The sequence below is a fragment of the Humulus lupulus genome, chromosome 8 (assembly GCF_963169125.1).
Source record: "Humulus lupulus chromosome 8, drHumLupu1.1, whole genome shotgun sequence".
Classification (NCBI taxonomy): Eukaryota; Viridiplantae; Streptophyta; class Magnoliopsida; order Rosales; family Cannabaceae; genus Humulus; species Humulus lupulus.
In genome coordinates this window covers 133,992,569-134,020,370 of record NC_084800.1, presented here as the reverse complement: position 1 = coordinate 134,020,370, position 27,802 = coordinate 133,992,569, and the positions used below count along the sequence as shown (strand labels likewise).

General features: G+C 38.0%; 1 protein-coding gene across 1 annotated transcript; it reads right to left on the bottom strand.

Moving 5' to 3' along the window:
* Positions 1 to 19,114: 19,114 nt before the first annotated feature.
* Positions 19,115 to 21,720, bottom strand: LOC133796082 (uncharacterized). The gene is made up of 4 exons (XM_062233565.1): positions 20,649 to 21,720; positions 20,448 to 20,570; positions 19,750 to 20,258; positions 19,115 to 19,573 (listed from the first exon to the last, which is right to left on the bottom strand). The coding sequence occupies exons 1-4, from the start codon at positions 21,718 to 21,720 to the stop codon at positions 19,115 to 19,117; spliced, it is 2,163 nt and encodes a 720-aa protein (XP_062089549.1).
* Between the last annotated feature and the right edge of the window lie 6,082 nt (positions 21,721 to 27,802).

The window sequence follows — 27,802 nt, the reverse complement described above, 5'->3', positions numbered from 1 at the left end:
ATTAGTAACATTTTTGTTACCATGGATTTATTTTTAGAATTTTGTTTAGTAGTGAGTGTTTTTTTTTTTTTTTTTGGAAAAAAGTAGTCTCATTGTGTTTCTAATCAATTTTTTAAAATTATTTTCTTAATTTTGATACTATTTTTGTTTCTAGAATGTGTTTAGTTGTTTTTATTTGTATTAGTAACAATAATATTTATAATTTTGAAATTTTGCGATATATGCTGTATGTAACCATCAGTTTTAGAGTGTGTTGAAAAAAAAAAACAGTTTTAGAGTGTGATTTGGAGAGAAACAATGTTCGAAAAAAAGTTCAGAGATTTAAAATAAATAAATATACAAAAATGAATATAAATTAAATATTAAATCCATACCTTTACTAGATATTAAAACTATTTTTTCAATTGAAAAAATGGGTATTCATTAACTAATAATTTTCACTAAAAAATGGTGATAAAATTATATAATTATTTTATGAAAGCTGTTATGTATGATAATTATATTTGTGTAGTTATATCCGTATTTAATTAATAAATAGTGGAAATTACATTTTATATAGACTTTTAATTAATATTTTAAAAAATATGGCTTTTTTTTCAACTTAACTTTTCTATGGCTTTTTATATTTTTTTATCACTTTGGTGGTTTTTTCTCTCATATTTTTGTTAAGATGTCTTATTATGCCATATGTTTATTTCTAATTTTTTTTTTAAATCCAGGGGTAGTTATGTAATTTTATTTTATTTAATTTTTTAAAATTTTACAAAGGCAGTTTACTTTTTCATTTTTACTTTATTTTACCTTTTCTGTTCAGTTTTTTTTTCTTTGTTTCCAGAGTCTTCTTCTCTTTTCAGTTTTTTTGCATGCATTTGGGTTTGGTGATCTGTGTTGTTGAAGAGTATTTTGGGGTGATCGGAGTTGTTTTCGGTCATCGGAGTTGTTGAATAGAAGTTGGGGACAACTGGAATTTTTGAAAGTTTTGGCTAACGATTGTGAATGCCATCGGTATGCGTTAGGGGTGAGCATCGGTCGGTTTGGACGGTTTTTTTACAACAAAAAATCCAGAATTCGGTTTTCGGTCCGGATTGGTGCAATCCAAAAATCGACCGAACCAAACCAGTTTAAAAAAAAAACCGACCGTTTTGGACCGTGGTTTGGTTGGTTAAACCGACCAAACCGAATTGATTATTATTTTTTTTTTTGAAAGTTTTAGTTAAAAAATTAAAAATTTTGGATTGTTGGAATTCATTTTTGTGCATTTTTAAAACATAAATATATAGAACATAATTACATTTACAAATTTTAAAGTTTGAAACATAATTAAAAGTACAAATTTTAAAAATTTTAATAATTAATAATTATATAATATTATATTATTATTTTATTATGTTCGGTCGGTTTCGGTTTTATTGGTCGGTTCACCCAAAATTTCAAAACCGACCGAACAGTGGCGGTTTGCACCGTCGGCGGTTTTTTCGGTTTTCGGTTTAAACGGTTTTGGTTTTTTCGGTGTTCGGTAGGTCGGTGTACACGGTTTTTTCGGTTTTTCGGATTTTATGCTCAGCCCTAGTATGCGTCGTTCTCCTCGAACTCCGACGGTTCCTGTCGACAATGTAGGACCTAACGTTAAGGTATTTTGGTTTCTTTCAGTGTTTTGGTTTGGTTATTAGTTTGATTTTTGTTTATTTGAGTTGGTCTCGTATATTTTTTTGTATGTTGTTTTCATTTTTTATAGTTTCATTTTTTGTTTTTATGTTTATGTTTTTTAAGGGAGGTAATGTTGGTTCTTCATCAACAAGTATTGATGGTGGTTTGCATTCTTCCCTTCAAGTTAAGAATTCATCAAGGATCAAGAGAACTGCTGCTGGGACAAAGAAAAATTGTCAAAGTAGAGTTAAGGTACCTAGTTACCTTGATTTTTGTTTTCCATGTGTATATGTATGTTTTTACCTTTTTGCTACATCTTTCCCTTGAGAGGAAAACTTATATGATATATGTAATTCCCACATATATGATTAATATCCTATGCCTTCATCTTAATCTCAGATTATGATGAATCTGGCTCTGGCTTGCTGCAACTGCAAGTTTAGAGCATGTATATATATATATATAAATATATAAATGTGTGTGTGTGTGTGTGTGGTTTTGTCAATGAAATAATGATAAAACTTACTCATATACCTTGAGGTATACTACTGGTTACATACATACACACTTCTACACTTAACAAAGTTCAAAGTAACTAGGTAACTAGGAAAACATACATATAAACAAAGTTCAAAGTGCATACTACTAGTATTGTTTTCTTTTGTGGTCCCTTGTTTCTTTATATGGTTTAAGTGTATGATTATGTTTATTATGTTTAGTTTTTTGTAATGTGTTCTCATGTGGTCCCTAGTTTCTTTTCAATTAATTTACTTTTATCATTTGTTGTTATTTTAATGTTAAGTTACCCTGTTCTGTATGTTATCCACTTTTCTTTTTCTTTTTTTATAATTTTTTTTTTCTTTTTTAGGTTCCGAGTTAGTTGTTGATGTTTAGTGTTTTTTATTTTTTTAAAGTTCATAGTTTATATGTGTTTGGCATTGCTTTTCTTTTTGTGGTACCTATTTACTTTTTATGGTTTCAATGTATTATTATGTTTACTAAGTTTTAGTGTTTTGTAATGTGTTATCATGTGGTCCCTAGTTACTTTTGTGTTGATTTTCTTTTATAATTTTTTGCTATTTTAATGTTAACTTTTCTTTGTTCTGTATGTTTTCCACTTTTCTTTTTATTTATTTTTTATAATTTTTTGTTGGATTTATAGGTACTGAGTTAGTTGTTTATGTTTATTGTTTTATAATAGGTACCTAGCTACCTTGTTTTATTTATTTATTTTTCTCCTTTATATTATTCACAGTTTCTTTATTATGTTTAGTGTTATGTTATCAGTGTGTAATTGATTCCCATGTTTTTTTTTAGGATGCGCATTTCAGAATTAAACCTGATAGGTGTTTTGGTAGTAAAGTCCAACAATGGAATAAGCCTTCTGTTATTAGTGAGATTAAGGCAGTTTTAAGTTCGAAACAAAAAGCGATGTTTCGAAGAACCCCATTCGGTCACTTTTTGGATATGCCTAATATTACATTTCAGGCACAGTTATTTCGTAGTGTTTTGCTTAGGGAGGTTTATCAAAAAAACGAAGAATCCGAGTTTTGGTTTAAATTGGGTGGCAAATTAGTTAGGTTCTCAATCAGTGAGTTTGCCCTCATTACTGGTTTGAAATGTGTGGGCAGTGTTGACTTTGGCATGTTCAAAGAGGCTGATTTAGGGCTTAGGAAATCTCTTTTTTCGTCGTACGAAGGTAAACCCAGGAAGGAAGAAAAACTTAGGAAAAAGGAGGTTGCATGTGCGTTTAATGATAAAAACTTGAAGAAGAAAGGTGATGAGGTTGTCGTTAAGTTGGCTATTGTTCATTTGTTAGCCAATTTTTTGTTCGGGACACAAACTGGGACTCGTGTTGACAACTCCTTATTTGCCATGGTTGATACTAATTTCGTTGAGATGAAGAAGTTTGCTTTTGGGAAAGCGTTGTGGCAAAGAACTAGGTGTGTGATGCGAGCAGTATTGAAAGATAGGAACGCCATGTATGATTATGTTCCTAGGAAAGTTGATGGGTCACTGGATAACTATAGTTATAAGTGTTATGGTTTCCCTATTGCTTTCCTTATATGGATATATAAGACAATACCTTCTTGTTCTCAAGCGTTGTGTAGAAGGGTTAATTGTTTGGTTCCCAAGGATTCTGAATTGGACAAGCAGGGGAAGTGTGTCATATCAATATTTGGTTGATAACGTTCTCTTGGAGGAAGAGGTAATGATTTTGTTTTTTTTTTTTGTCATTCACTTCTATTTTTTATTATGTTTGTTTTATAGTTGGATAACTAGTTACTTATTAAAATTATTTTTTGTCGTTTGTTTAAAAGAAAATTGATTCTTGCAGTATGATGTTAATGTCATAATCCCTACCAATGAAGAAATGAGACTACCTATTCTGAGAGGGTTGTCTTTTGAGAGCAAGTTTTTGCCAACAGATCCACCTGATGATGATGCTGCTAGTCCCTCAGATATGCATCAGGATCTTATTGCCATTCAATCAAAATTGGCTGAAGTGCAAAATTCCCAAAAGTGTATATTGGTTGCAATTTCTGAATTGAAGGCATCTTTTGCATCTGATTTTGCTTCTGTTATATCTTTTTTGGGTGGTGTTGACCCTAATTTTGGCCAACTGACACGGAGTCAAATATGCTTGATGTGGACAAATGCGTTGAAATGAATGTGATGACAAAAACAATAAAGCACACAAGAGTTTATAGTGGTTCGGCCCCAGAATCTGGTAACAACCTACGTCCACTTGAACTGTTATTGATATAGAATTCAAAGGAGTGATCAAAGAACTAGGGTTCAATGAGTTTCACCAGCCTCTGAAGAACAAAACAATATATCAAAATATGATAATTCTAATCTCAGATAATTCGAAAGCCAAAAGTCCCCTTCCTTGAGCTATCTTTCTCTATTTATAGGCTCAAGGGGGATTACATTAATTTGTTACAGATATTCTTTCCTAAATAATCGGATACTCAGGAAATCATGGGAGTCAATCTCGGGATTGATTAAGATCTTTATAAAATTATCGTGAGACACGCGGAAGGTGCGACCATACTGGTCGCAGGTAAACCTCAACCGCCTTTTGCTTGCAATATCTTTACTGGTCGATACCCTAGCAGAATTATGCCAGGTGTCAGCCACGTGTCCAGAAATCACTTGCCACATCATCCGTGCCTGTTTTTTGGATAACATTTGCCCTCCAAGTTTATTTATTACAAGTAATAAATAAACTTTTGAGAAAACGACCATTCGATTACCCCACCAGACCTATCAGAACAATTCGTGCAATCTTGGAAAAAGCAACCTACCCTTGTCTAATCACGGCTTTTCGCTTCCCAAGTAACCTTTCGATGGCCATCACCCTTCCCCATGCTTCGAAAAGGGGAAACTGATGATTACTTCCTTTTAATGCTTACGGACAAATATATATATATATATAGTCTCTTCAAAGTATCCTTTTTCTTTTTACGCAAGCCATCACTCTTTCAAGAAACCCTAACACCAGAGCCCCTGTCTTCCTCTGGAGACCGTCCTTCGGCGTTTCAAGATTCAGCCCGTGAGTTCTTTGACGTCCGAAAAATTTCTCAAATCTCCACGATCTCTATCCTGGTAAGTTTCTGGACTCTTATGTTTTATATTTTTGCCATGCATGCTTCTGTAGACTGACTATTGGGTTCATTCATTTCTGGGTTGAGATGCATGTCAGTAGGGAGTTTAATTGGTGACACTGTATTGAATGATTTTTCTCTGCCATTAAGAAGTTATGAGATAGTTTGATAGTTGAGATCACGACTTTAGGACGTAAAACCGAAGTAAAAATTCGATTTTTGTGCTAGCTGAAAAACCAAGTTTTTCCCGCCCTAAAAGGAGTTGAAAAAGCTTTTTCAAAAAACTTTTTGCTTTCACTTTTTGATCTATTTCTCAAACTGTTCGTGCGAAAAATTTAGTTTTTTGTTAGAATGCTGTTGTATAAAAGCTTAACTTTTATACTCGACCAGCGTTATTCTAAAAAACTTTCAAAATTCTTCATCCTCACCTCCCCATTCTTCTGTTCGCAGATTTTAATGCCAGATTTGTGGGGAGGTGAGCGGCCCATCGACAACAATCTTCTTGCCCAGCTGCTTGAAGGCAAAGAATAACCTGCCGACCGAGTTCACGAGATTCCGTTTTCCAGAGTTTCTTCTAGACCTCATCCATCACCACCTCAAATGGCCCGCTCTAAGTCCTTAGGCAAGTAAAGACCTGACCCTGAAAATAGTCCAAATTCTCCTGCCCAGCCTGATTCACAGGCTAGGGTTCCCTCGACCAGTGGTCGAGAAAATGCTGCCCCAGACCCTATTATCCAAGTCAAGGCTTGCCCTCGGCATCAAAACCTTCCTGATGTCGAGTGGTATCTCTCCCCTACCAGCCAAGTGACTCCCCATATGCTTGCCAATTATCGCAGGAAGTATCCTCTTACAGGGGTTAATCTCACAATCCCTGCTGCTGACTAAAGAGCTAACCTGCCTGGCGGCATCTATAGCGCTTAGTCCAGGTACCACATAGAGGCGGGGGCTATCCTCCCTCTACATCCTTTCTATCAGGGGGTGGCCAACTATTTTGGTGTCACCCCCTTTCAAATTACTCCAAACGGATATAGAATGTTGGCCGCTCTCTATATCCTCTATAAACTCAAAAAATGGCCAGAACCCACCCCTCATGAGGTCAACTTTCTCTTTGACCTTATGTCCAACCCTCAACAATACGGGACGGGCTTCTTCCACCTTTGTCATCAGGAAACTAACTGGACATTCCTGAGTGATACTACTCACATTTCCAACGTAGGGCAGTACAATAGAGAGTACTTCCTCACGCCAGATATGACTACGAACAACCTGGCCTTCGCTCGTGGAGGTAAATGCTTCTTTCGCTGGTCGCTACTTTTCCTTAATGAATTCTCCTGCACTTCTCTAAAGTATGCTGCGCCTTTCAAGACCATGGTTATGCCCGAACCCAACACCAGACATGGTCTTGAGGTCCAACGCACTGCCCAGGATGGCAGACGCGGAAAAAAGCGTTAAGTCTCTTGTTACTGATGAAAATCTGAGGTCATTTGGCCTCCTGGCTCCTTGCCATGAAACAAGAGGACCTGTGGTGGCAGATGCCACGGCCGAGGGGGATCCCGAGCAGCAACCCCCAGCGTCCCCTCCACGAAGGAGGCCAACGGGGGTTACAATCAGGGAACCCACTGGCGCCCCTTCAGTAGAGAGGCCTTCTGCACCCCAAGGCAAGGGGAAACAAAAGGCAATAGAGTCTGCTATAGACCTGGATGAATCTTCCGATGAAAATGGTATTGTTATCTTGCTTTTAAATAGCTTGCCAATTCCCTGTCATTTATTTGACAGGGATGGCAATTTTACGTATACTCCAAATCTAGGGTCAGACTTCTTCATGCCAAATAGTGAGTGTGTGACTAATAGAGTCAATAGTATAGCGACCAGTAGTTGTAGCTCGGGTATTAAACTTTGTGACCTCTTTTCTGTTTTACCATGAATTTTCATCCGCCTTTATCTTACTGTCTGCATATTTTTCTTTATACACAGAGATGGCTACTCCCAACGTTTTCGATCTGTATCAGGCTCAGGAGGAAGAATAAGTTCCCCTGGTTCGACGGAAATCATCCAGGAGGCACAATGGTGAATCAAGCCAAGGACCCCCGGCCAAGAAGGGTCGAACAGATGATCCTTCCAAGGACGTGCCTACTGGACAAGCTTCTGCCCAGCCTTCTGCTCCTGCTGAGAAGGAGGCTGCCCCTGCTGCCAACCCTCCGCCTGCGACCCGAAGGAAGCATACCCTACAAGCAGAGCTTCCTGGGACCAAGCTCTCGAACCGCTCCCTGCGATCAGCTAAAGATCGTCTTTCTCATATCTTAAAGTATGACCGTTGCAGGAAGGCAATGGCTGAAGCTGAAAGTATGGGGGTTGACCAGATCCTCAACCGGGCTCTTAACGAAGTGGTCAGTGTAAGTATTTTTCCTCTTGGATTTTATTTCTCCTTTTTGTAGTATAGTCTAACTTTTATTTCCTTGACTGCAGGCCATGCTGACTATAACTGCTGCTCGCACCCGTGCCTCTGCTACCATCGAACAGGCTCGGGCAAAGGCCGTCGAGGAGTTCCAGGTGAAAGCCATCGAGGAGCTTCAGGCTATGGAAGCCAGGCATGCTGGGGAGTTGGAGGTGGTCACCCAGCAGAAGGATGCTATGGTGGCAAAACTGGCAGAGAATGAAGCTTCTCAGGCAGCTTTGAAGAAGCAGAGGGATGATTACCAGGAATCTAGCCGAGTCCAATATCGTGAAGTCAAGAGGCTTAAGGAGGAGCTCCTTGCTAAGGACAAGACCATAGCTGTTCTCGAGAGCCAGGTGGAGCAGCTGAAGCTTCCCAATTCTAAAGATCTGGAGAGGTACAAGAATGCGACACTTCGGTGTTTCTACGACTTTTGGAAACACAACCGGAGTGCAAACTTTAACTACCTTCCAGAGGATGCCAGAAACGCTGAGCTGGCCCGTTGCACTTCTCGATTGGCTGAAGAAGAAAGAGCAAGGGTCCCTACTTCCCCAAGCATCCAGCCGGCCGCTGGCGCAAAGGAAGGAGGAGTTGTTGATGATGCAGCCAACCAGAATGTTGAGCAAGACCCTCCTGCTCCTAATGCTCCTTAGACTATTTTATTTTTTAATTACACGACCCACGGGTCGTGATGTAAAGACTAAATTTTTATTTTTAAATTTGCTGCATGGGCAGCAAACTTTCCTTTTACTTTAAACAATTACATCCAAGCAGTGTTGCTTACGGTGTAAAAGAATGCCATTTGACATTATAATATTTTTATCTATTATAACATCTGTTCGCATGACCGAACTTAGCATAGTACTTTGGCTTGATTTAGCAAAATATAAATTTTGAAAAATACTCTAAGTACCGTAGCATGCTTTCACTCATTTTGTTCATGTTTTTACATACCTCTTGGTATGCTTTGCTATCGATGTTCCTTATATGCCCCCCAAGTGATCAAGGAGCTTTAAGTCCTTGGTCATTTGCCTTGACCACGACCTGTGCGAACATTACTGCTCGGTAGGAAATGTAACACTTATAATACAGCAAAACAACACACGTAATGAACAAATACTTGTAAAAATAGATTTACAAAGGTTGGCAAGAATGACTGGCTACGCACAGTCCCTTATAATTTCGTATTACAAATGGACTAAACATGTCTTTACGAGTGATCTTAAAAAGATCTTACACTTATAAGCGATTAGCCATACAGCGTGGCTAACCCTTTTTCGAAACTTGTAAAAAGTAAAAATTAATACAAGTCAGTCCTTTAAAAAGGACTGTTTATTGATAATACTTGTGTGGGTGTTCTCCATTCCAATAGCGTGGAACGAGATCTCCATTTAAGCGTGCAAGCTTGTAGGTGCCTGGATCTCCATTTAAGCGTGCAAGCTTGTAGGACTTCCTCAATCTGGTAAGGTCCTTCCCAGTTTGGTCCGAGCACTCCAGCAGTGGGGTTGCGGGTATTTAAGAAAACTCATCGTAGCACTAGGTCACCGACGTTGAATTTCCTTTCTTTCACTTTTGAGTTAAAATACCGGGCGACCTTTTGCTGGTACACAGCGACTCGGAGTTGGCCTCTTTCTCGTATCTCCTCAATTGAGTCTAGGGACTCCATCATCAGTTGGCTATTCTGGTCCTGGTCGTATGTAATGCGTCGATGTGAGGGGGGATCTAACTCGACAGGTAACATAGCATCATACCCGTATGCTAAGGAAAACGGGGTATGACCTGTCGCTGTTCGGTGAGAAGTTCTATACGACCAGAGTACTTCAGGCAGCTGTTCGGGCCATGCTCCTTTAGCGTCTTCAATTCTTTTCTTCAGGGTGTCCTTAAGCATTTTATTCACTGCTTCAACTTGCCCATTTGCTTGTGGATGTGAAATTGAAGAAAAGCTTTTGACGATTCCATGTCTTTCGCAGAAGTCTGTGAATAAGTCACTGTCAAACTAGGTGTCGTTGTCTGAGACAATTTTTCGAGGCAAACCATATCGGCAAACAATGTTCTTGATGACAAAGTCAAGAACTTTCTTGGTCGTTATGGTAGCGAGTAGCTCAGCTTCAGCCCATTTGGTGAAGTAGTCGACTGCTACGACTGCGTACTTTACTCCGCCTTTTCCCGTTGGTAGGGATCCAATCAAGTCTATACCCCATACTGCGAAAGGCCAAGGACTTTGCATCTGTTTTAACTCGTTTGGAGCTGTGCATGGGATTTTGGAAAATCTCTGACACTTATCGCATTTTTCGTACAAACTCCATTGAGTCTTCGTTCATAGTCGGCCATAATTAGCCCTGCCTCATAATCTTTTTCGCCAAACTTTGCCCCCCAGCGTGATCCCCGCAGAAGCCTTCATGTACTTCCCTCATCAGCTCTTTAGCTTTCTCTGGTGTAATACATCTGAGCAGTGGCATGGAATATCCTCTTCGGTAAAGAACACCATCGACCAGTATGTACCTAGCAGCTTGCCTTTGGAGGGTTCTGGCTTTGTTTCTATCTGCCGGTAGTACACCATTTGTAAGATATTCCAAGTAAGGCGCCATCGATGTGTCCCCCATCCAGACTTCCATACTGGTCTCATCTGCTCGTATGCTTGGCTCGCACAATCTTTCTACTGGCACAATATTCAAAGTGTCAGCATCTTTCGCGCTTGCAAGTTTGGCTAAGGCATCTGCGTTCAAATTCTGATCCCGAGGTATTTGCTGGAGGGTATACTTCTTGAACTGAGCCAATAGATCTCTAGTTTTGTTCAAGTAGGCCACCATTTTGAGGCCTCGTGCTTGATATTCCCCTAGAACTTGATTCACTACCAGTTGTGAATCACTGTAAATATCCAGCACCTTTATACTCATGTCTTTGGCCAGTCTTAATCCAGCGAGGAGTGCTTCGTATTCGGCTTCATTATTTGATGCTGTGAAGTCGAACCTAATGGCGCAGTGAAATCAATGCCCTTCTGATGTTATCAATATCACTCCCGCCCCTGCATGAGATTCGTTGGACGACCCATCTGTAAATAGCTTCCACGAAGACGTATCTCCTTGGGGCTCAGGCGCATTAGGCTTTTCACACTGCTCGATGCCTGGGAGCTCAGTGAACTCTGGAATAAGATCAGCCAAGACTTGTCCCTTTACTGCTACTTGCGGTGAATATGTAATATCAAACTGCCCTAGTTCGACTGCCCATTTTAATAAACGCCCAGCCGCCTCTGGTTTTTGGAGGACTTGCTGAAGGGGCTGGTCAGTTAAGACTGTAATGGGATAGGCTTGGAAGTAAGGACGTAGCTTCCTTGAGGCCAAGATTAAATAATAAGCTAACCTCTCGATGGGAGGATATCTCAGCTCTGCTCCGATTAGCCTCTTGCTTACATAGTAAACCGCCTTTTGTACGCCTTCTTCCTCTCGTACTAGTACCGCACTAGCAACAACTTCAGTGATCGCCAGGTAGATGAACAAAGTTTCTCCTTCGATAGGCTTTGACAAAATAGGAGGTTGTGCTATATGGGCCTTTAAGGCCTGAAAATCCTGCTCGTAGTCTCCTGTCCATTCAAACTTCTTATTGCCTCTAAGTAAATTGAAGAAAGGGATGCATTTATCTGTCGACTTGGAAATGAATCTACTTAGGGCGGCAATTCTTCTAGTTAAACTTTGTACATCCTTGATCTTCTCTGGCGATTTCATGTCGATCAGGGCTTTTATCTTGTCGGGGTTGGCCTCGATTCCTCTTGAATTAATGAAGAACCCCAAAAATTTCCCTGATCCAATTCTGAAGGAACATTTGAGAGGATTTAGTTTCATCTGGTACTTGTTCAATACATCGAAACACCCTTGTAAATCCTTCACATGTCCTTCTGCTTTTTTCGACTTTACCAGCATGTCGTCCACGTACACCTCCATGTTTACTCCGATCAACTCCTTAAACATGTGGTTAACCAATCGCTGGTAAGTCGCACCTACGTTTTTCAGTCCGAAGGGCATTACTTTATAACAGTATAATCCCGTATCGGTCCGAAAGCTGGTGTGATCCTCGTCAGGGGGATGCATACTAATCTGATTGTATCCTGAGTATGCATCCATGAAGGAGAGGATCTCATGTCCTGCAGTTGCATCGACCAGCTGGTCGATTCTTGGGAGTGGGAAGCAATCCTTTGGGCAGGCTTTATTGAGGTCAGTAAAATCCACACAGGTTCGCCATTTGCCGTTAGGCTTGGGAACCAGCACTGGATTAGAGACCCACGATGGATAAAACGCCACCTTGATGAACCCATTCTCCTTTAATCTTTCAACTTCTTCCTTTAAGGCTCTTGACCGATCCTTATCGAGCAGCCTTCTTTTCTGTTGCACGGATGGAAAAATCTTGTCTATGTTCAGGACATGGCTGATAACTGCAGGATCTATCCCAGCCATGTCTTTGTGCGACCAGGCAAAGACTTCCTGGTTCCTCCGCAAAAATTCCACCAGTGCATGCTTCGTGGTTGGCTCTAAGTTTTTCCCGACCTTCATAACTCTGGTCGGGTCATTTTCTTCAAGTTGGACCTCTTCCAGGTCCTCGACGGGTCCAACATTTTCCTCAAAATCCCCAAAGCGAGGATCTAAATCCCTATCCTCACTTTGGGCAGCACCCTATTTGGTGACTTCATCACCGGATTGGGCTTGTGTATCAATAGCCATCTGCAACCTGTCTGGGGGAGTGCTCTTTGACGTTCCCTTCTTCGCATTTGTGACTGAGGCGTTGTAGCACTCCCTGGCTTCCCTTTGATTTCCCAACACACGTCCTACCCCTGCGTCTGTCGGGAATTTCATGGCTAAGTGCCATATGGAGGTGACGGCCCGTAGGTCCACCAGTATGGGCCTTCCAATGACGGCATTGTACGCTGAAGGACAATCGACTACTATAAAAGTAGCGAGTAATGTCCTGGTAGCAGGCGATGTACCTGCCGTGATTGGAAGTCTGATTGACCCTGCCAGGGCGAGTCCCTCACCAGAGAAGCCGTATATTGTTTGGTTGCAGGGCTCCAAGTCCTTAACAGACAACTTCATGTGTTCTAGCGAAGATTTATACAGAATGTTCACTGAACTTCCTGTGTCAACTAGCACTCTTTTCACCATCATATTGGCCATTTGGATATCCACGACCAGCGGATCGAAATGTGGGAACCAGACATGCTGAGCGTCGCCATCAAAGAAGGTTATTTCACCTTCTTTTGACTGAGCCTTTTTCGGTGCGCGGTCCTCCAAAGTCATCATCTCGATGTCTTGGTCGTGGCGCAGGGTCCGAGCATATCGTTCCCTGGCCTTTCCACTGCTTCCCGCGAGGTGCGGGCCTCCACAGATGGTTAACAATGTGCCAGTTACGGGATCAGGCTGCAAAGGTGGCGAGCGTTGGCGTGTGGGCGCTTGCTCGTTGCCACCTGGAGCTTCTTGTTGGGAATTTCCCGAGGCCCGTGTATATCTTCTCAAGTGTCCTTATTTAATAAGGAACTCGATCTCATCCTTCAGCTAGTTTCATTCATTGGTATCATGTCCGTAGTCGTTATGATAATGACAGAACTTGGTAGTGTCCCTTCTCGAAATATCCTTTCGAATGGGGGCAGGTTTCTTATAAGGAACACTGGAACTCGTGGCCTGATAAACCTCTCCCTGAGACTCAATAAGGGCAGTATAGTTAGTGAACCAAGGTTCATAACGATTACCCTTGGCTCGTTTATTGTCAGAGGTGGAAGGCTCATTGTGCGACCGTTTCCCCCCATTCTTGCCATTGCCATTGTCGTTCCCGTTGCCTTTACCGTTGTCGTTGGTCTTCGACCCATTGGCGGCTTTGGTGAGCTCGGCTGTCCCCTTGTCTTTGCCTGGGGGCTTTCCTTCATTGGCGATGGCATCCTCGAGCTTGATATATCTATCAGCTCGATCCAAAAATTCCTGGGTAGTTCTGACCCCATGTTTTCTGAGGCTGTCCCAAAGAGGCGTGTGGCGCTTAACCCCTGCAGTTATGGCCATCATCTTAATTTCGTCTCCCACTGTTTTCGCTCCAGCAGCTGCTCGCATAAAACGCTGGACGTAATCCTTCAGTGGTTCTCCGTCTTGCTGGCGTATTTCGACCAACTGATTTGCCTCAGTCGGGTGCACACGACCCGCATAGAACTGTCTGTAAAATTCCTTCATGAACATCTCCCAGAAAACTATACTTGCAGGAGGGAATTTGAAAAACCACTCCTATGCGGCATCAGAAAGTGTTGCAGGGAAGATCCTGCACCAAGCGTCTTCGGACACTTTCTGAATGTCCATTTGTATCTCAAATTTATTGACATGAGATACTGGGTCACCATACCCATCAAAGTTTGGAAGCGTAGGCATCTTAAACTTTCCAGGAGTTTCTGCCATAGCTATCCTTTGGACGAAAGGAGTGCCCTTTCTCCTATCGTGGTCAATATAAGATGTTCTTCCCCCGACCAGCTGCTGCACTGCCTGATTGAGGGCATCTATCTGGGCCTGCACGGCGCTAGGAATCGCGCGAGGCCTCTGGTGCTGGGGGAACGTACTCGTCGTGCCGTTCTCGGCGATCGTTGAGTACGTCTCTTAAATCCTCGTCTCTCCTCCGCTGCTCGCTAGCTCCGAGCCGGTTAAATACGTTATTTTGTCGGGGCTGCCCCCAGCGTCCCATCTTTCGAGTTGGTCATCCCTAGGTGGTAGGCTTTTGCCCCCACCTCTTTCTTCATTCCTCCGACCGGCGTTTCCTCTTCCCGAGTCGGCCTCATTATAATCATGGCCATCTCTAAATCTAGATTGGCTATGATGGGATCGACTGTTCCCTCGGTTGCCTTCCCGGGCTGAAACCTCCCGAGCGTTAGAGGGTGGCCTGCGTTGGTCGGTAGGTCCCCGTGCATTATCATGCCGTGAGAGGCCTCGGACCACAGAGCCTGACTCTGAGTTCCTTCTGTTACCAGGAGGACGCTGTCCTCTGCTCGGAGGGTTTGGCTCGTCGCCCCTATGGTGTCTAGGACTGCGAGGCGGCTGCCTGGCCCTATTCTACCTTTGTTGCGGGGGATTGCCGCGACCAGCTTGGGATGGATGTTGTGCCTCAGGGTCCCTTAGCGGGACATCGTCCTGAGGCACCGGTGGCTGCTCGGGCCTTTAGGGGCTCGAGGGTTGGATAGGCGGGCTAGGATTAGGACCCCTTTGGGGTGGCCCATTTGTAGGTTGATCAGGCTGTGATGCAGGCACAGCCTGACTCCTAGCCAACTGTAGGGCTGCTTCGAGGGCTGCCATGGCTTCCCTCTGACGGCGGTCCATCTCCGCCTGCCTCTCACTCAATTCTAGGCGCTGTCGTTCAATCTTCTATTGCTACCGCGCCATGATTTCGGCAGCACTTTCCTGGCTGGCCCTCAGATTGGCTTGTTCATCCTGCAATACCCTCAGGGTATTCCTCAGCGTCTCGGAGTCCATTTCTTCCTCATCAAATTCCAAACGTTGCTCATCCTCAGTCACGTTTGGAGGAGGAGGAGGTGGGTGAGATGGTGCAGCGCCAGCCACCTGTCCAGTTTTCTTGGTAGTTTTCGCCATTGATATTTCAACGATACTGTATCAAGCTCTCAATGAAAGCACCAGAATGTTGACCCTGATTTTGGCCAACTGACACGGAGTCAAATATGCTTGATGTGGACAAATGCGTTGAAATGAATGTGATGACAAAAACAATAAAGCACACAAGAGTTTATAGTGGTTCGGCCCCAGAATCTGGTAACAACATACGTCCACTTGAACTGTTATTGATATAGAACTCAAAGGAGTGATCAAAGAACTATGGTTCAATGAGTTTCACCAACCTCTGAAGAACAAAACAATATATCAAAATATGATAATTCTAATCTCAGATAATTCGAAAGTCAAAAGTCCCCTTCCTTGAGCTATCTTTCTCTATTTATAGGCTCAAGGGGGATTAAATTAATTTGTTGCAGATATTCTTTCCTAAATAATCAGATACTCAGGAAATTATGGGAGTCAATCTCGGGATTGATTAAGATATTTATAAAATTATCGTGAGACACGCGGAAGGTGCGACCATACTGGTCGCAGGTAAACCTCAACCGCCTTTTGCTTGCAATATCTTTACTGGTCGATACCCTAGCAGAATTCTGCCAGGTGTCAGCCACGTGTCCAGAAATCACTTGCCACGTCATCCGTGCCTGTTTTTTTGGATAACATGTGGTATTAAGGCATCTATGGCAGCTGGTAATCATAATGTTGGTGGAGAGTTTGAAGATCCTATGCATGCTGAGGCTTCTTCTGAGGTAACTGGTTGTTATTGTTTGTGTGTTTCCCTTTTATGATGTCTAATTTGGTTCTAATTTGTTTAAAAATTGCTGGTTTTTGTATTTGTAGGGTTTTTTTTATGGCCATTCCTCTGGGGGTTACCAAAATGTTGATATTGGTGAGGAGTTGGGGGCTGATTTGGAGCATTCCGTTCAGATTGCTTCACAATTTTTTACTACTGATAAAGTAATATTTTATTTTCCTTTTATTTGTTTAAGCAATTGGTTTATTTCCCCCTTGTTTTCTTGTTTGTAATGAAGTATTGGTTGTATATTTTTATTTCTTTTTTAGGAGCCAATTAAAGTTGACTCAAGTGTATGCTCAAGTCCTCGAACTCCCACATTTCATGTCTCTAATGTAATATGGAGAGTTATTAATGATTCGGTTGAGAGGTCACTTAAAGAGAGTAGTTCTTTGGAGGATAAAATTAAGTGGTCAATTGTGTTGTATGATGATGCACAAGCAGTTGATACTGGACTGATTTTGGGAAGGAAAAGGTAAGCGAAGCCGAGCGCTGTTGTAAAGTCTCCCTTCTTAACAAATTTTGGATCTTCTGAAGTTTGAGTGAAACAAAAAAGAAAGAGGACGATATTGGATAATATTTGTCCATTTTCCAATGAACTTGGTGATAATCACACTAAAGAACAACTGTCTGAGTTTGACTCCTGGATTAATCATGATTTGAAGAAAATGAACAAGTATGTACAACCATTATTTGTTTTTAAGTTTGTTATATGTGTAATATGTCTGATTAATTTGTTAACTTTTTTATTTTGTTTTTTAATGTATTGTTCAGGTTCAAAAAATATGATGATAATTCCGTGGACCCACCAATTAACTTCACTTTTGTCCATATTTCTGAGAAGACTTGGTTTCATAGCCTTTATTTCTCTGGGCAATTCGTTGATTCATCAGTGAGATTCTTCCTTTTAATTTATCTGTTTTTTCATGTTTGAGTTTTTTTCCTTTTTTTTTACAAGGTAATAAGTCTAGTGATCTATTTATGCTATATATTACGATGTTATTGGGTAACCAGTTCCCTTACTGTTTGCTTTGTTGTAGTTCATTGGGTAACTGGTTACCCAAACCTTGTAACTGTTTTTGTGTTGATGATGGTCACCAGTTACCCTTGTGTAACAAAGTTTTCTTGACTGTCATAGTAGATTTGTTTCTACACATATCATTTTATAATCATGTATTTTTTTATTATGCAGCATATTGATGTGATGATGTATTACTTGAGGAGAAAGGTTAAATTGTCTAAAGATTTGAAAATGAGAGTATCTACGACTGACACTTGTTTTGGGCAAAACATAGTGTTTATGTATGAAGATTTTAAGAAAAAAGGTAGTGGTGCATTTAAAATAGATGAGAGTAGCGTTGCTTTGAAGATAATGAAAGGGGAATCCATGTTTTGTGCAACTCATTGGAATTTGCTTGATGATGTTGTCATGCCTATTAATGTGAAGGCTCTTATGCACTTGATTTTGTTGCACTTTAATGTACAGCAAAGATCTCTTACGGTGTATGATTCAATGTCTGGTGCAAAGCATGAAAATCAGACTTTACCTGTCGTTGAGGCATTTGCTATTTTGATTCCTCTTCTATTGGAGAAGATTGGTTTCTATGATCGTCGAGATATTAATCTTGATGTTAGCCCGTATGATGTGGCAGAGAATGAGGCATTGAAGTTGAGCATTGCTAAAGGCATTCCTCAACATATTGATTGGTTAGTTTGTTTATTTGATTTTAGTTTTTTTTTTTTTTTTGTTCTTTTTTTTTTATATGTTCTTAGATGTTTTTTTTTTACTTTTTTCTATTATGCAGTGATTGTGGGGTGTTTTCTACTTATTTTGCTGAGTAAATAATTTTTGGGAAGGAGAATGAGATGCCTAAACATATTGATGTTCGTCTCCTTCGCAAAGACATTGCTGTCAACTTGTACTATCATGGAAAGAACAAAGAACTTGAGGGATACTTAATTAGCGATGAGTTCACTGAAAATCTTCTGGAGAGGAGACAGAAGAGAATGAAAATTGCTGCATAGGCTTTTAGTGATATTATATTTCTTTTGCTTTTTTATTTTTGCTACAACAGTAATTAAATGATGAATCAATTTCTAGTTTAACAGTTAGCTTTTTTAAATTTCTGCTTATGTAAAATATTGGGATTCTTAAGGTCATTTTATATATGCATATTAGTATATCGTTTTGTTAATTCTTTTGTTGTAAGCATTTGGAAGAATGATTTAGAGGGTAACTAGGTACCCAGGTTGTTTCTTTGCTAACATACCGAGGGTAACTGGTTACTTAATTGTTTTTATTTTATTTTTCCCCCATTGGTTTGTTGTTGTTAATTGCAATTATTAATATATATTTTAGATAACACTTTAAAGCAGGTAGCTAGTTTTCTGTTTGTTTTTGTATTTTTTTACACTGTTTTATGGAATAATTTGAGGGAAAATAGTTCCCAGTTGGGTTGTTTAACTAATTTTACTGGTGATATTCGAGCAAGAATGATTTTGAGGGTAACCAGGTACTCAGGCTGTTTGTTTCCTAATATACCGAGGGTAACTGGTTACTTAAGTGTTTTTTTTTTTTAGATTTTTTCCCTAAGCTTGTCTTTTTTATAGTTATGCAACCAGTTTATTAAGTTAATATTAAAGTAATTTTAATATTATATATAAAGGAGTTTGTGATAAAAGAAAGTAAAGGTTTTAATTTTTTTTTTTTTTTTGGCTTTTAGATTGTTATAGTGGGGTAATGTATCTTGTATTGTAACTTCAGGGTAACCAGTTACCTATATCGTTGTTTTGTTGTTAATTTTTGGTAACTGGGTACGATCATTTTTTTTCGTTATGGTTTATTTATACTGATGGTAGCATTGAAAAATAAGAAGCAAACAAATCCAAGAAATTATTTTGAAAGGATTTTATAATTTTGCATAATCAATCAATGTGTTTCATTTTATAACAATCTTATTAAAATACTGAATGATACTTGATGAATATGAAAGTCTCTCTTTCAATGAGTAAAGCTATGAAAAGGTTTGTTTTGTTGTAAAATATGAATCTATGTTTTTGGCTTTTTCTGTTTGTTTGACTTCTCATATGGAGGATTCCTGCAAGTCTTCCTGTTATGTCCTGGTTGCGCACATTTCCCACAGGTGATTATTACTTTATGTTCCCCTCTTGATCTTATTCTTTTCTTTCTTGGTCTTCCTGCAGGGATTGTTGCATTTGGAGGTAGCACTATTATGTCCAAGTGTTGTGGGAGATTCCATTCATCTTTATGGGGCAAAGAATGAACATTTTCTTGATACAATGCTTTCAACGTTTCTGTTCTGTAGAATTTTGCACAACAATCACACACACTAAAGTTTCTCTTTGCAATGACAACTACTGCATGGCCACAAGGTATTTCATCTTCTTGGAACCTATTGCAAGTACATGTTCTATTATATATATTTACTGTGAAATTTATCCCCTTTTGATCACGAACTTGGTATTCTATTGTGTTGAAAGGCAAGACCTAAAAATAGTTTGTCATGAAATAGAATCAGATAATAAACATTTTAACTAGACTTAAAATTTAAAGTAACTAGTTATGCTTCTGTGTAAACTTTTTTTTTCCTGTTCTTATGGAAGGTAACTGGTTACCATCTATTGACAAAATTAAGATTAGTAAGAATAAGTTCAGTTGCATACCTCATACTTCATTTTTGAAACAATGTCATGTCTCAATTCATTCTCTGTTGCTGTAGAGACTTTTGTGAATGTTCCATTTGCATTATTTGAGTTGTTCCAAACCCACTTTTGAACCAAACTTCTAAGGCATTCAACCAAGATATCAATGGGGAGATTTCTTGCAGCTTTTAGTGCAGCGTTGAGTGATTCTACGATGTTGGATGTCATCATGGTGTATCTTTTTGTTGGCGAGTATGATCTTGCCCAAGTTTCATACTTGGCTTTTTCTAAATAGGGCCTAATGCGTCTATCAATTCTATCAAGACCTCTCATGTAGTGTTCACATTCTGTCTTTGAGTATGCTTTTGCTGCTGCAATGAATTTCATTTGTAGCTCTTCTCCATGGCTCCCATATTTTCCTTTCAAATTATTGAGTAAGTGAAACATGCAAGCTCCATGGAATGCATTTGGGTACACCATATGTACTGCACTATCTATGCTCTTATGTTTGTCAGAAACTATAGCCAATCCTATGGAGTACAAATATTTTAAAATAAAAAATAAAAATTAAGTATTTTTCAATTTTTTTTTAATTTTGGTGAAGGCAACCAGTTACTTTATTCAGATTCTAAAAGAAATAGCATGTATTTGTGTATTTTGTTTTGGTAAAATGTTCCTATGTGTTTGTAAACAAGAATATATCGTTGAAGCTATCATACCTTCGGGTTCCCCATAGGTGTCTCTCAGTTTGGAGAAGAACCAAAGCCATGAGTTATCATTTTCAGAGTCTGCTATTCCAAAAGCCAACACGAAAATGTTGTTGTTTGAATCTAACGTTGATGCTGAAAATAGGGTACCACCATGTGCATTTTTCAAGAAAGTTCCATCAACAACAATTATAGGCCTCAAGTATCTCCAACTCTTGATTGAGTTAGAGAAAGCTATGTATAGGTATTTGAATCTATCTTCCTTGTCTATGAGTAGGTGTGTTATTGTTCCTAAATTTGCTTGCTTCAACATGTAAAGATATATTGGCAACTTTTGATATGAATCATTAGGGTTCCCTCTTACTGGACGCAAAGCTTTCTCTCTTGATCTCCATGCTTTTGTGTATACCATAGTTTCACCGAAGTCATCATTCATATCATTCATGATGTCATTTGGAGTGTAATTTCTTTTGATTGAATTGTACTTATTCTTTATTAATTCCCCAACTACGATGCTTTTTGCTTGCATATGGTCTTCCAAAACAATTTCAATAGAGCAAGTGTGATTTGGATTGCATTTCCGTACCTTGAATAAATCTTGATTTCTGTACTTAGATGCTCTCACCAACCAATTGCATGTTTCATCTGCGCAAGTAACTAGGTATTCTCTAGGTTCTGATCTTTTTGTTTTGAACTGGAAGTTATGCAGCATTGCATAGTAGCTAAGAGCTGATTTGATTGTGTTCTTATCCTTGTAAATTTTCCCTTGCTCTATTGTGTTGACTCTGTAATCAGATATTACTAGTTGGATTTCATCCAACTTCTTTTTTCTTTTTGTATTGTCCTCAATTATGAAATCAGCTACTTCTTCAGCAAAATGAGGTATGTATGACACATTTATGCTGTCATTTGTTGTGTTTGACATGCCTTCTTCAAGTAACATTTGTTCATTGATGGAAGCTTGATTTGCTTGCATTAATAATGTCCCCACCTCCATTTCTCCTGCTGTAGCTTTCTGATTTGCTAGTAGAAGAAAGTCATTTTCATTGCTTGATTCTTGAACTATAGTGACACACAATGGTAAATATGTTATTTTTGCAGCAACTTTTTTCTTTATTTCCAGAAATAACAACATTGAATTGTCTGTTACAACCGTCATTGGTGGTGTTCCTTTTTCTACTTGATAAGAAACTTCAATAGTTGTTGTTTTTTCCTTTATCTCATTTTTTATCAAATTCACCAAGTTGTCAAGAGAACAATTTGGTGGTATTAATATCCTAGTCATTGTGTACCCTTGGTATTCGTTGTTTTCATTTCACTTGCCTCCATATTGAACCAAAGAAGTAATATTGTCCATATCTGTAAAATTTGGCAATTTTGTAAGCAGTTAGTTGGTTCTAAATGGGCTAGGTAATTGGTTAACTTAATCTTTAATCACATCTTCATCTGAAACATTTAGCTTTTGTAGGGTAACTGGTCACACTTAGTTTTATATATTTACTGTTTTTCCAATTAGTTATATATTGACTATTTTTGCAGGGTAACTTGTTACACTTAGTTTTACACATTGACTTTTTTTTTTGCAGGGTAACTGGTTACATTAATATTGAATCATATATTGCCTATTGTTGACTGCGTTTTTAGCCAACGACGTGAGCACGTCAATAACGACAAGCCTTCAAGAGAAATCAAAACGACAACAAACGGTATAAACAAGAAAAGTAAAGAACACATGAGATTTTTATAGTGGTTCAGCCCCGATTGTCGGTAATAGCCTAATCCACTTAGAGTTGTGATTTATAAATCTATACTCAAGATCAGATGGACTATGCCAACTGAGTTTCTTCAGTATAAATTGTGAAAATACAAGAATTCTCTCTAATTTCAGCACTTTCTCTCTCTAGAATAGACAGACCCAATTTTCTCTCTCTAGAAAGAAGAAGCAGCAGGAGCCCCCTTCTCATCCCATCAGCTCTCTATTTATAGAGATGGGATCCTCAACTGATATCCCCTTATAATAGGGATATTTTATTATATTTATTACATTTATATTACAAATAAACATTCAAAATTCAAAATGTAACAAATTCCCCATTTGTGGGAAGAATGAGAGATTCCCGCGCATGTTGTTGAAGTTGTGTCTGACTTAGTCTCCTCTAGCTAGTTGGTCCACCTCCTACTCACTACCCATGCAAGTGCTGGTTAAACATGCATGGTGGTAGGATATGCATGGTGGTAGGACATGCTTTGGGTGGGTTGAACGTGCATGGTTCTCCTCGAACATGTACTCTCCTCTAGCATGCCATGTTCCTCCTTGAACCAATCTCCTTGGCTTCTCCTCGGACCAAGGTGGTCCGAGGCAACTTCCTTGGCACCTCACCTTGAACGACATTGAGGCAACCTCACCTTGGACAACATTGAGGCAACCTCACCTTGGACAACATTGAGGCAACCTCCTTTAGCATCTCCCAAACATGTCCGATCGAACATTGTATAGACTTTCCTTATGAAAGTCTAAGTCTCCATTCTCTTGCATGAGACTCCTCCTCCTTAGCTATTTACCTTGGGCACGTTCGAGCCAACACTTAGAAAACCTTGGGAGGCTTACCTCCTACACACCCTTGGGGTCTCCTAGGACCACACCCTCCTTGGGGTCTCCTAGGACCACCCTCTTAGCCCTCCTAGGAGGCACTCTCCTAGATGCATTCTCCTTAGCCTCCTAGGATGCATTCTCCAATTTTTTGGTATAACACCTATTTTTACACTTAGTTTTATATAGTTGTAATTTCCACTTAGTTTTATATATTGGCTGTTTTTCAGGGTAACTGGTTACCCTATTGTTACTGATTGTTTTTGCAGTAAAACTTCACACCTACATCAAATAATTTTTTTTTTTATTGTAAAGACAAATTAGAATGTAAAATTTTTAGAGTTCTTGTTTCTTGTCTATTTTTTTGGTTAATCAATGTACACAAACCAGTGGGAAGGTAACTGGTTCCCTTAATTTGTAGTCCCATACCCTACTGAAACATTTAGTTTAATTTATTGATTGTTTTTCCAAGTAACTGGTTGTCCTAATGTTTCTGAATGTTTTGGCAGTTAAAATTCACACTAATATCAAATTATTCTTTTTATTGTAAAGACAAATTAGGATGTAAAAATTTCAGAGTTCTTGTTTCTTGTATATTTTTTGGTTAATCAATGTACACAAACTAGTGAACTTGGATAATTTTTTCAATTTTTTAGTTTATAAATTGTTTGTGTTTTTCAGCAAACACATTATGATCATGATCATGATCATTATCATTATAATCAAGATAATAGTTCATCTATAATTTTTTATTTTGTATGCAAATAATATAGTTTTATGTAGAAAATTTAAGATAGTTTGCAAATAAAAGAAAAGGACAATAGAACAGAGTTGACAGAGGAGACGATTTCTTACAAACCTTGTTTCTTGATCGTGTAGTGGATATGCAGGTTGCCGGAATCTTCCAAGATTACAGTTTGTATGATTGGAAGAATGTTGGAATTTATTTTATTTCTTCAGAAAGGGATCAGTGCTTTAGTGATCAGACTTTTGTTAAAAAAATTTGGCAGAAGCTGAGGTCAAACCTTTGCTAAAGTTGGTCGATTGTTGTGGAGATCGCTGGAGATAGGAGTTGTTGCCGGAGAAGAAAGCTATCGCCGGAGAATGGAGTGTCGAAGATGGAAGGAATTTGCAAAGAGTTACGTGATTTTTGGAGAAAGCTTTGATCGTGTTTCAGGCATGAGCAGAGGAGGATTGAATTATTAATTACATTTGTACCCCTGATTGTGGTGATGTGTTTTTGTTTAAATTTCAATTGTCCTATGTACTTATTTTTCTCATAATCTAAGTTTTTCTTATTTAAAATCTTCCATACATAGTATAAAAAGATTAATTCCCATATTTTTGCACAAGTATAGCTAAAAAGTGATATTTATGAAAAATTCCCTAATAAATATTGTATTAATATGTGAATTTCCCTATTCTAGGCCCCACACCCACGGCCCAGTCCACTTGGAGATTTTGGTAAGCTTCATATTCGCATCGGAAGTATTACAAAGCACTTTTAGGCTTTTTTTTTCCCCCTTTTCCTAAAAAAAATGTAAGGGGCTGATTGGTAATGGATCCGGATTGGATTTTATCATTTTGGAATTTTAAAATTTGTGGGTCCCATGTAAATAGCTGATTGGCAGCTTATTTTTCAAAACAAATTTGAAGTATGTTTCCAAATTCTCAGTTGTAAAATAGAAAATGATAAATTGATGTTTTCTTCATTTTGTGATTTTTATTTCAAAAATCCTAAAAACTCTCTCCACATTCGTATCCCAAATTTAATACCAATCACAGATTCAGTTTTTTAAAACTCAAAAACAGTTTCCTGACATTTAACCAATCACATTTTTAGAAATATGTTTTTAGTCACTAAATTCAGATTTTCATTTCAGAATCTCACTTTTAAAAAATACAGTTTTCTAATCGCGAACCAATCAGACCCTAATCTTCTTTGAAGTGAATATCTGTCATTCTTCGTACAATTCAATAGTTGTAAGAATATATCTCATTTAATTGCTTATATTCATAGATTCGAACATCTTTAAATAAAAAAATAATAATTCTTTTTATAAGTGTAATAAACAAATAAGAAAATTTACACTTGTACCATTTTTTTAATCTTAATTACAATATAATGTAAGATATTTTAATTACAGTTATACATTTAGTTTATAGCTTTTGTAAACTTATATCTACTTTATTCCTCATCGTTTTTCAAATTTTTATTATTTTTTATTTATAAACATTGCTTTCTTTCTCTCTCATTTCTTTAACTTCAAAAATTTTTTTGGGTCACACCACTAATCGGTTAGGTTCAAAAGTAGTATTATCACGACCTCTCTTCAAGATGATCATTTTGATATATATGAAGCATATATTTTTTTTCACAGTTGCATAACTTTCTATTTTCTTTTTTATGTTTCGTTAACAAAATATTATTTAGAATATTGTTATGTAAATTTTAAATAGAACATAGTAAGACCATTTTGGTAACTCACTATACTTGTTGGTTGTTTTAAATTTGTGGCATACCAAAAAATTTAGTCATATATTAAAAGATAACCAATTGATATCTTAAATGATTTTAAAAGCAACGGAAATGTAGTTTTTAAAAGTAACTATGCAGTATACTAAATAGTATCATTTTTTAATAAGTTATTCATGGTAACTTGGAATTATAAGAATAATTTTGTATACTATATAATAACTAATTGGTTTCTAAAATAAACTTGAAAGTAACATAAAAGTATATTAAATAATAAGACATGTAAATTACATAAATAACTAAAAAAGTCAACTAAAAGCTTTCATTTAAAAGTGACTGTGTAGTATACTAAATTAATTTTTATTAATAAATTATATGGTAAGTTATTATACTATATGACAATAAATTTGAAGTTACCAAAATGTATTTTAAATAATAAGATACTATAATTTAACATAACAATAACTAATTGATATTTTAAGATGTCTACAAATGAGTTTTTGAGGTAACCAAAATGTACTAAAATAATATAATCTAAAGATAAAGTTTTTAATAAAATAAAAAGTGACAAATTGGTATCTAATTAGTACTTAAAATGACATTTTACTAAGCTTAAAGCATAAATTAAATTGAATTTTAATTAATATTTCCTTAAAATTATTTTGATATATTTCTTTAATGGAAAATATTAATTTTAATTTAATTTGTATAAAGTATGGTGCATTGTGACATTAACAAAAGCAAAAGAAAAGAAAAAGGAAAAGAGAAAAGAATTAAGTTAAAATGGCATTTTTAAGGAGTATTTAGTTGTTTTGCAGCTGGCCCAACTGAAGGAGAAGCCCAACAGGCCCAAGCTGCCAGCCTCTCCATAGCCAGGTGCCGCCTCCTCCTTGCGCCACGCGTCCCAGCAGCAACAGCCAGCTAACCTCCTCGCGCCAGGTGTCCGCACCCCAGCGTGCCACGCGTCCCAGCCAAGCTCCTTCACTCCATCTACCACACCCAGCTCCTTTCACCCACGACCTTGCTTCCCTCCAAACCCAACTGCCCAGTCCTCCCAACCTTTAGCATAGCCTTCAAGCTCCACGACTCCAGCAGGCCCAAAGAGCCTAGCTCCTCCTTTCAGCAATCCCAGTCACGTGCAAGCCCAACTCTCCCAGCCACAACACAAGCCCGTGACCCAATGACATCTTCCAGCAGCCTGCCTATGTGGCACCCCCTCATTGGCTGAAAATAGGTCAAAACCCTATTGTGTCACCAGCTATGTTTTGTGGGAATTGGGCTTTGCAAATTGCTATTTTGAGCTTTAAAGCTCATGTTTTTGTGGTATTTTAGAAAATGGGAAAATAACCATACATCAAAATAGCTAGGTTAATATTAATAATAAGATTTGATTTTTCAAAATCATATTTTATTATTAATATTTCAGATTTATTTTGTAAATCTCATTTTGTTGTTTAATTTTTTTTTACTCATTTTCTCCCTCTATAAATAGGGATTCATTCTTCACACTTAGTTTGTAATTTTAGAGTAGAGAAACTATAGCAAAATTTCCACTCACTTTCTTCTCATATTTTCTTCTTAGAATTTTGTGAGAATCATGAGCATAATGGCCTAATCTTCCTAGGAAGGTTAATGATGATTCCATATGCTAGTGATGTTATTTTGCTACTTTGATTTACTATGTTCTTAATGTAATATATTTGAGTTATTTATGTTCTTTCATCTCTATCTTTATTTTGTTATCTTTATTTACTTATGCTAATAGTATATATGATTAGTCATTCTCTTTCTATGTGCTTCTAATTAGTAAAAGTAATATTGATACATAATTTTATGTCTAATCTTCTATTGCAGTATTGCCCTTGAGTATTTTGTCATTTTTAGATTTTTCATAAGATTAACATTGTGCTTTTAAAGTAAAGAACTTTATAACTCAAATGGACTTTTGTTAGAAAAAATATATAGATTTTAATGTTAGATTTTCCAAGTAAATGTTGGGATGTGAACTATTTACTTGTGTATTTTTGTAAATCAAGTAACCAAGTAACTAAACAAGCATAAGGATGATTCTTGAAACCTTTCATTTTCTCAAACTCTTGATTACATCTTACCTTTATTTCATTTATCTCATTTTATCACTTTATCAAAAAGACAATACCAAAATCTCAAATATCTTTTCATTTCCATATTTTTATTTGTTTTTTGTTACTAACTTTTTGTGTTATTTTCTACTAATTTTTTTATTTTAGGTTACCTCCTTGTGGATCGACCACCCGATCTTACTATAGCTACCGCTTAGTG